We start from the raw sequence: 10383 nt of genomic DNA, 5'->3' as shown, positions 1-10383 counted from the left end.
AAAACTAGGCAGTTTAGGTTACTGAAAATATTGTAGGCCTAGGTTTCTTGAACTAAGTTTAAAAACATTTAGGCTACAAGAGTTTATAAATAGTTTTATGGGTTCTTCTGGTAGCTGATGCTAAAGCTACCACATAATGTTGAAAACGATAATCAGCTTTATTTTCAATGTTTCGTCAGTCAGCACGACTGGTTTTATCAAGGAGGCTAAAACAGGGAAAACTTGTTAGCAAAATGCGGCACACCACAGAAACATATTGAAGAAATTTCTAAGATAGGCTACAATAAACGCACAATATTGTTGCCCAATTTTATTAACAGCGCAGACGATACGCAAAAAATGGTTCAATATTTTTAATTCAAAGACACTGTGTTTCTACGGCAATATACTATACTGAATAAAAAACTTTCTGAAAAACTTTAATACGATATAAGCTTACCATTTTGATATGTTCAATACCGCATTAAAATTTTGCATCCAGGAGAATAATGGATGAGTTGGTAGGGTAAATCTAGTCCTACCCGTTAGCTCAGTGGCTAAGCGTCAGTTTCAAGATCAAGCGGCGCTGGTCCGGCTCTCGGCGTGTCCGCTTGAGCTATGCATTTCAGGACTGCTCTCCTTTCAGCGGCACCTAGTAAATGGAATAATTTCCCGGCAACAACACTTCAATAATCGGAAAACTTCACTCTGCCAGTCTCGGTAACCGGCCCTGCGTCAAGAGCCTCTACAAGTAGGCTTTGCGAAACTACCAGGAATAACCAATGAAGGCTTTGTCAGTCCGAGGATAAAGATTCAAAACCAAACCATGCAATATTTTTTTTCCAAACAAAAATGAATAAAACTTTAAAAAAATATTGCCACCAAGTGAAAGTTTGGTTTCCAAAACTACAGTGATGCCATGGGCTAGAATTGTCGGTTGAGCAATTGAGCACGGACCATGTAGTGGAGCTGGAGTTTTCCCGAATTCCAAAAATGGATTAATGTGGGCTCTGAATTTCATTTTTCACAAAATTTTTGGAGTGGATTCAGAGTTTGGTTCAGCAACTTTGCATTTTAGTTAAATCAAATTTCCCGTTATAGTTTTGTTTGTAGAACAAAGAAATAAAAACTTTCTCCAGGATTTTCAATATAGGGGCAATGGTTATAAGTAAGCCCACAAAGACCATTTTTGTGCTACTAAAGTTGACAAAGAATTTTGCACCCCATGAACTATTTCGTATTATGGGCCACGCATTAGCTAGTATCATTTTAACTCATAACTTGATTGTGGAGTGAATTCGGAGTCTAAAATGATGAAATTTTTCTGAGTCAGATTGTAGTGGAGTCTGGTTTCATGGAATATGAGTGAAGTCAGAATCTCAAAAATCACACTCCTCTAAACACTGCCATGGGATCATGATAGAAAAAAAATTACACAAAGCACTGAAAGTGCCTTTTCAGAGAAAAACTTAAGTGTTCAAGCAAAAGTGTTTGGTAGGCTATTTTTTTACCCTAATCTTACAAAAACTAGGAGAAGTTGTTTGTCAGGTTAATATAGGGCAAAGTGGGGCGTGTTGTCACAGGGGCGTGCTGTCACAGCACGATTTCCATGTGATAACCCAAGCGTATAACTACGAGTTTTCAATGGAAGGCATAGTTTTCAATTCTCTTTTGTACAAGCAGTGAAAGTTAATAAATTTGTCACCACAGCAGAAATTATTAGGAGTGCCATTGAATTTTGGGCAAAATCAGGTTTTATAACTAAACTAAAAAATGGTCTGGCAAACTTAGGTATGATCATAACTGATCAGGAAAGATACCATTCGTTAGCTTTACGCCTGCTCTTTCCATCATACCAAACAGATAAGACATGCAAGTAGAGATGTACACATGGTTGTTGAAACCACGTGATTTCATACCATTGGGCGTGTTGTCACAGCTGTAACTACACGCCCCGTGGTGTGCATTTTTAATATTAAGAAACATAAAAAATTATTTATGCTTATACAACAAGGTATAATAATATGCGTACTTATTAAAATACAACGCTTTTTTAGGAAATAAAAATTAATATTAGATAATGATACACACATATATTCGATAGTGACACATAATTCTCAAGATGACATTTTTATTGTTTTTGACAATAGGCATAAAATTTTTACCAATATGTTGTAAATTAAATTTTTTTGCATTTCGCGTATTTTTTTTATTCGTTCAGCCTGTATTAAAACCATTTTTATTGGTTTCTGTCATATTTTAGTCATAAAGCATGTGCAGAATATTTGCGTGCGTGTTGTCACAGCCCATTCACTTGCATTAAACATGCATTTATGTAAAAACGAAATAATCCAGAAAAACTTTAGCTATATATAGCTAAAAGAAGTCGAATGATAGCCTACCTCTTTCAATTGCACTATCAAGCATCTTGATACCATTGGTACAGAACGAGATATATGCTAATTTGTAGAAATTGTGACAACACGCCCCACTTTGCCCTACACAAAATATATCAAAAAATAACAGACAGGTGTGACTGCTTACAACTGCAAAATGATCTTGATGCACTTAATGAGTGGTCCAGTAAGTGGATTTTTCCATAAAATGCAGTGTGTTCTAATAGTTCCTTCATGACATGGTCGAAAAAACTTACGTGATAATGTTTTTCAAGAGGGTTCTGGTTTGATTGGTTTAGTACGTCGTCGTTTGTTTTGTGGCTGATGTATGATATTTGTTGCATTGACAAACATAGCTGCTAATACATTAGCACAATAAATCAACAGCATGCAGTTCGAACTCACTTATATTAATTTAGTTATATGTTAACTTTATGCTTAAACTATACCAACACAACACTTTTTCTTAGTTAAGCAATGTTCCTATCTTTCTAAGTACACAAAGTATCTAATATTATCTATATTAGGAAACATAATCCAGGTTTACAACTCAATATACCATGAGAAAGATATACCAGGATAAATCAAGTAATAATCTGGTGACATATCACCCTTTCCAATCTGCCTTGAGCCAGCATGGAAGCAGTACGACTCATGAAATCACATGGAACCCTGTCAAGTAACCCATGTTGATGCGCAATCTGCTGCAAGCGGAGATAGCGAATGATTATTATACCATGAGAGGGAAAAGTTAATCCAAGGAAGAGTTACATTCGGATGTCCAGAAATTCAAGAGAGCCACAAACCTGTAATGTGATTTCTGTTCATTTTTCCAATGTATTTTCGAAGCTTAACTGTCTGTTATGAAATCATGTGGGATAGCTTTTCATATTTATTTTAATATAAAACTGCAATTTTGACCTTTTTTGTATTTTGCATTTTTTATTGTGAGATGAATCATCACTGTTCAGTGTTCAATCAACAAATCTTGCGTTTTTTTGGTCAAAGCGCTTCTTGTATAAAAACAGTAATTTTAAACTTTAAATAAACACTTAAAAAAATAAAGCAACAACTTAAGCTCTTTCTGAACATAGTATTTACTTGTTCCACCGTTAATCATGTTTTAGAAGTTCACAAATTATGTGACTTGAAAAACTTAAAAGTATATGTTACCATCAACCTAGGTCATCAGCTTTTTGATATGCTGCACCCTCTTATGTAGGTTCATTTCATCAAACAATTGATAAATAACAAATAATACACTACACTCGTACAATATGAATTGAATAGTGGATGCTAAGCCTGCAATAACATTGAAACTTTATATGTACTTCTTTTGTTTGCTACTTTGTCATTTTTTCTTCCCCAGTAGATAGCTGCATAGGTTCCCTACAGTTTATTTATTTTATAAACAGTAATTAAGTTTTGTGACACAAGTTGAAAATGACCCACCCCAAGAGTAACTTGAACACACCCAGAAAGGGAGAAGAGTTTGTGTATCCTATGACACCAGATCGCTTGAAGCTTTTCACAAAGCACAAATATGTTGATCGTCCAATCACACCAGCTGTTGTCTATTTGGAACATATGCTGACAAAAACGTCATTGACTACACAGAAAGTCACGCATAGCGATATAAACGGTATCAGAATATTTGTTTTATGTATTATAGCATATTAATTAGATTTGTACTTTTTTGTGTGAAACACACTTTAAGTCTTGTAATTTATTGAAACTCATTGTCTCAGTTATGAGTAACCTAGTAGTTATTTTAACATTTGGCAATGCAGTTTGTATGATTGGCTACTAACAACCAACACATAATTTTCCTTTAACCCTGTAGCGCCCTATGTTGCATATGCAACACAAAAATTTGGAAAGTACATGACTTCTGGAGAGTAGATTGAATATTCGTGAAGAAAATGAAGCAAAAATATTTTCAATTGACCCTCCACTGCCCAATTTTACAAATTTACAACAAACTTCTGTGTTGGTTGTATCACACCTTTTTGAAAAAAAGTCTGAACTTTTGAGTTTTTTTTTTGGACAGTACGGAGAAAAACAGGAGTTGAACATAGATCTTTGAAATGATTTTATTACGAAAAGAAAATTTACTTGTACTTTTTGTGCTTTATATGTACTAGACTGGTTTTTACAATAGAGATTAACAAAAGATTATGCTCATGGTTAGGTCTTTTGTGGCAAACTGGGTTGTTTTTGGTGACAAAGGTGGTGGCTGTATTAGCGATTGTGTTTGTGAATAACCCCAACCAGATCTGCACAAACGTTTTGTATCACATTTTAGGCAGGATTTAAAATCAAGTAGCAAAAAGTCAATTTATTATGTAAGTGTGAAGGTAAGGCCATGTATTTCATAACCAACATAAAGATGACAATTAAAAATATATTGGTGATAATGTTTAGAGCTTGGTCAGCAAGTGCACGAAGATATCATTCGCAAACATGAGTGGGAAAAATCAATTGCTGTCAAAGAAGCCATTAAGCAGACACAAGCAATAGAGAACAAGAAACAGAAAAAAGTAAGATCTTCAATATTAGTATAAACACTTTTTCACATTTCTATCAATCTTTCTTGAAGAAATGAAATGTTGTGTTCTTTTTGTAATTAAACTTTTGAAATTGTCTTTTTTTTATTGAAATATACATACATAGCTTATAAACCAGGATTCTGCAATCTTTACAAAACTTTCTATCAATCAAAGACTATAACATCATGAAAAGCTTAATTGATAAGTTTTTAGATAAGTTTAACGGTTTAGTGTGGAATCATAATTTACCGCTCGCTTTTTACTTCAATTTTTGGGCTGGCTTTGTCAATGCAGTTTTGACTGACAAGTTTTTATGCACTTATTAATGCTTAATATAGTCTATCTTGTCTCAGTCGAACTCGTTTCAGATAACCGGGGTTGTGCAGTCGGAGAGATTTTGGCATGTTTGGAAGCGGAGTCGGTCAGTTATAAACCGAGGAGTCGGAGTCGTATATTTTTCGCCCAACTCTGCACATAACATGAATTTGTTGCAATGTTACTGTCTTTGTTGTATTTTGCAAAGGAATTTTATTTTATTGGATCTGTTTGATTATATTTCACAAAAGGACTTGAGGTTATATATATACCTTAAGGTTGTACGATGTTCGTGATTCATCAGTTATACCCATCGGCCCCTTGGTTGTAAGTGCAACCTATGTAGTTTGTGAATACATTAGTTGCTCTAAAAATTTGCATTCCAACTACCAAGGACTGCTCTCAATTTAACGGCACCTAGTGCATGGAATAATTTACAGACAACATCACTTTAACAATAGGAAACTTCACTATGTCAAACTCGATGACCAGCGTCAGCGCTTCAAAGTTTCTAAAACATGCAAAACTACTAGAATTAAGGTCTAAAACAAGCTTTCTCGGTCCGAGGATAAAGATTCAATCATTGCCACTGTGCGCGAAATGTTAGTGACGCAATAAAAATAGCCTGGATGTTTCTACATGTATTTTTTCATTCATCAGATAAACGCAGCTATTTCTAGAGCAGAATTTATTACTGTGTTCCATGATTATAGGCTACGTGGTTCACGATTGAGTACCTCGTGGTTGTGTGTAGTTTCTGGATTGTGACTAAATATTTCTTTTTTGTCAAATGCAGATGCTTCAGGAAGTTCTTCATAAGGCAAAGGAAGACAAGCTGGAGGCGCTGAAACAGCAGGAGATCTATTACGAGCAACTTGCTGTTCGTACTGCGAGAGGGAGAGATCACCTGGAAAAAGAGAACCTGGAGCAAGTTGTTATAAACAAAGAGAAAGAAAAAGAACAAGCTCTACAGGAACAATGGAAGAAAGCGGAAAAGTAAGAAAACCCTGTCATCAGCAAATCATATATGCATAAAAAGAATAGATCACTTTATAAAACTGTCCAAGTGTTTATTTTATTCCAATATGTTATTGTTGACAATTTAGAAATTTTCATAGACCCGGCACCGACATGTATGTATGGCATCGCGACCTATCTAGATCGCTATGGTGTATGGAAAATGGAATATGGATTATTTTATGTTATTGTGCTAATTGTTATATTCGTCGCTTATTCAATCAAACATTGTATGAATTTAACTTGGATTGTTAATCTATTGCGCTTATCGCGAACGTCAAGTCGTAAAAATCTATTAACTTACAAATGCTGAGGAAAAGAAGATATATTGCTTTGTATGCTTGGTGGGCTTAATTCTAAGAATAACATTTGATGGTGTTGGCCTCCTTGGTTTATTCGTGACATTCGATGACATTGTTTATTGTAGATTCGATTGATTGTGGAATATTAAAATGTAAATAGCCTACTAGTGCACTTTATAGTATTTTGTTATAAATTTGCTTTGAAAGTGCAATGGAATCTTTGAATGACCACGTTAATGTTCAGGTTGAAACGAGAAGCCATTGAAAGATCATTGAGCGAACAACATAAACGAATGCGCGCAAGTGCCGCTTGGGAACGAGAGAAGGCGATCGCTAAAGCCTTACGAGTCGCCAGAGAGAGATTTGCTGTGAAACTCGACACTGAAATCGAGAAAGTAAAAGAATTATGCCGCGAAATCGCGCTCCAAAATACCGCCCGAGAAAAAGAGCTTCACGAGGTGGAAATTCAACGTTTGAACGAAAGGTGATTTATCTCAACAAAAATGACGACTGAAACACCAATGGTGATCCAATACTGCTTTGTGCTGTTTCATCATCATCCGCTTGTCTCTTCTTCAATCTTCAGTAGTTGAGACCTGACATTTGTCCCTGCTAGCAGGGGTCCGCCAGTTTTTGCAGCCCTTTCCTGTTGTTGGGGTTGATTCTGTCCAGGTTCCCTGCAGTGATGTCGTCTCTTACCAACTCTAGCCATATTTTTTGGTCTTCCCACTTTCTTTTCCTGGACAGAAATCTTCTTTGCCATCACTGGCGCCTTGTCATCAGACATGCGTTCCACATGCCCATACCATCGCAATCGGTGGCTTATAAGAAACTCACTGATGCTTTCTACTTCAGTCATCTCTCGAATACTTTCATTTCTAATTCTATCCTTCAATGTTTTTTTTTTACACATCATTCGAAGCATTCTCATTTCTGTTGTTTCCAACCTGTTCAAATCTTCAATCCTCATGGCCCATCCTTCAGCTCCGTAGCACATTGCACTTCTAACGCATACTTCATAAACAGTGTCTTTCATTTTCTGGGAAAGCACTCTTCCACACACAATCTCCAATACTTTCTTGAAATTTTTCCAACCAGGACTTAGCCTATTCTTGATATTATTGAATCTTACACCCTTCCATCCATGCTCAGGGCATCTCCTAGGTAGCAGAACGCTTCAACCACTTCCAGTTATCCTCATCTAGAGTGATTGTCTCTTCATGTCTTTCGTTTACCTTTCCTTGACAACGTTTGCACCCTGCGTTTGCATTCAAAGCCTTTTATTTTTACAAGGCTTTGGCTAATTTGGATTTTGCTTTGTGCTATTGTTTAACGAAGTTTTTAGGTTGTTTTATTAAACAACGTTGAATGTTAACTTAAGATACATTTTTTTCCAACTTGGGCTACTTTTACGCTCAACAGGCAAATAAATAGACTTAATCTACCATTAAATAATGTACAGTTGCATGTAAATGGTTGAATGTTAGTAACGTATGGCTTCGCATTCAGTTCTTCCACCCAAATTTAGTTAGTGAATAAATCAGCCAACGAAATCTGAACTTTAAATGTTTGTCAACGTACTCGCAAGGAAACATGGATGGTGCAATAAATCACTGAAAACTGTGGTTTTCGTGAAAGCAACTTTTTATATCGCACCATGCAGCAATGTGGTTGTTTCATTATCGTGCTGTCTCCTGGCAACTTTGAATGCTAAAGGTTGCCAATCATTGGTGTGGGATACACCACAATGTATCAAATAGTTTCGAGATTATTACTGATATTGCGTAATCGAGAGAAGATGATGATGAAACTTGCCTGTTAACCCGAAGGGATTAAATTATCTTGCATTCAGATTGTTTAATGATTGATAAGAGTAGCACTATCGAAAGGTATTGCTTTTTGCATTGATTCAACGTATGCAGAAATTATTTATTCTGTTGCAGGATAGCGATCCTCACAAAAGATTCAGAAAAACAATTCGAGAAACAAAAACAAGCAGAAAGAAATTTTGTCGGAATCGAAAGCGATTATTCCTACTTCTTGGACTTGCATCCGTTGACCCCCTGCCGGTCAGACTACCTTGTCACTCCCAGAAAGTTCCTACATGGAGTGGAGAAAGGACGACGTACTGCGCATGCGCAGACCAGTCTTATCTCTTTTGATCAGAAGAGTGTTTCTTCACAGACTGCAGTGCAGATGAATGCTCGGCCGTGATTGGTACGATTTGTATCTAAAAGTAGTTAACTGGGCTACTCAGTTCTGTAGCCGTTCAGACACAACAAAATCCCCACCTCCATACAGGTTACCTTTCTGTGCCACACCAACATGAATGCACGTAAACGCTATTCAAATACTCTATGGCGCAATTCTCGTGTTTTTGCCATTAAATGTAATGGTTCTGACACCCCATCTCCAAGGGTGTCATCTAACAATTCTGTGAAGTCCTACATTTGATCTCAGTATTGCACGATATCCCTGATAGCACTTTTTGCTTTTCGAGAATTATTTTTTGTGGTATTGCAAACTCGTGTTTGCTGTTACAATATTAACGGGCTGTGTAACCAACATCAAGTGTCTTCGTAAAGGTGTAGCCTACAATGAACCAACTGCACGAAGAGTCAAAAACAAATCTTTAGAGCAAAGTGCAGCACCACTGTGGCACGCTCATGAACAGTCAAAAACCTGTCGTTCAATGTTGAGTGTTTTTCTGCACTTAAACTTTTTCATGTTTTAACTTATTGTTGAATATGCTGTATTCACCAACAGTTTCTTTCTGTGTTTAATGTTTCTCTGTCACGTCTTAACGATGCTAACGTAATCATCTGGTTCACAAGGACAGCAGTTTATGATCGGAAACCATTCAAAAAATGATAGACACAAGGGTGTCCGGTAATTTCCAGTGGCGTACCGTGACCACTTTGACAGGGTGTTCAGTGACGGCAAAGCAACAGCGGGGGGTCTGGGGGACCTCCCCCAGAAAATTTTTAAATTCAACATTGAATTTGGTGCGTTCTGAGAGCATTTTCAGCACAAATTCTGAACATGAACAGAATTGACAAAACTAATGTTGTCGGTATGGAGAAGAATACAAAATAGATATGTATTTGACAGCGCTTATTGAATGAGACTTAATATCAAACATTAAGTTGCATTTCTAAAGTCACATACTTCAGTTCAGTTGCAACACCTTGAGAAATGTACAAGCGGATTAAAAACAAACAGGTGAAAGTTAAAATAAAAAACAATAGCAAAGCAACTCGATAACACTGGTCAACAAAAAAAACATTTTTTTTTGCATAGGCTTTGAGAACTGATTTAAGGTAACTTTGGGGTGCTGAATCCGAATCTGACTTCAGATTTATCCCATCACGTCAGGTTTGTGAGATATGATAACAGCAAATTGCTACTTTTGTCAAAAGTGGAAGATTTGGCGTTGCATTTACCACCAACATATGCAGTGCTATAACGAAAGGTTAGTGTTAGATAGGCCAAAACAGCTTAAATAAGGTTACTGAACAAGCATTGCCATAAGCCTGTTTAAATCTTTGTGATTTCATGCAAAACATTGACGGGGGTGGGGTCAGTTATACTTTTAGCCTCCCTTTTGGCTTGTTACTACTGGATGGTTAATAATGTTGCTTAGAAAACAAATTGGTATCAAAATTATAGTGGGTGGGTGTATTTCAGCTACTTATGTACTACATGACCTGGATTTCTGGATATAGCACAATGTGAATGTGCAATAAACGCAACGTCAAATCTTCCACTTTTAACAAAAGTAATAATTTGCTGTTATCATATCTCACGAACCTGATGTGACAGGAA

The 10383-nt window shown here is 36.4% G+C and overlaps 1 protein-coding gene across 1 annotated transcript; it reads left to right on the top strand.

Annotated features, from left to right (window-relative positions):
- Nucleotides 1-3748: 3748 nt before the first annotated feature.
- Nucleotides 3749-9676, top strand: LOC145764610 (uncharacterized). Its single transcript, XM_082576241.1, has 5 exons — nucleotides 3749-4017; nucleotides 4800-4915; nucleotides 6036-6235; nucleotides 6803-7042; nucleotides 8502-9676. The coding sequence occupies exons 1-5, from the start codon at nucleotides 3819-3821 to the stop codon at nucleotides 8770-8772; spliced, it is 1026 nt and encodes a 341-aa protein (XP_082432367.1). The 5' UTR covers nucleotides 3749-3818; the 3' UTR covers nucleotides 8773-9676.
- Nucleotides 9677-10383: the final 707 nt, after the last annotated feature.

This window comes from Aplidium turbinatum, chromosome 2 (genome assembly GCF_918807975.1).
Source record: "Aplidium turbinatum chromosome 2, kaAplTurb1.1, whole genome shotgun sequence".
NCBI classification, from domain to species: domain Eukaryota; kingdom Metazoa; phylum Chordata; class Ascidiacea; order Aplousobranchia; family Polyclinidae; genus Aplidium; species Aplidium turbinatum.
The sequence above is the reverse complement of the archived record's forward strand: the minus strand, read 5'-3'. Positions and strand labels throughout refer to the sequence as shown.

Excerpts from the sequence above, each read along its gene's own strand:
- LOC145764610 (XM_082576241.1), top strand. The coding sequence starts at position 3,819 with ATGACCCACCCCAAGAGTAACTTGAACACACCCAGAAAGGGAGAAGAG. Across the intron at positions 4,916-6,035 it reads AGAACAAGAAACAGAAAAAA|ATGCTTCAGGAAGTTCTTCA; the intron begins GTAAGATCTTCA and ends TGTCAAATGCAG. Across the intron at positions 7,043-8,501 it reads ATTCAACGTTTGAACGAAAG|GATAGCGATCCTCACAAAAG; the intron begins GTGATTTATCTC and ends ATTCTGTTGCAG.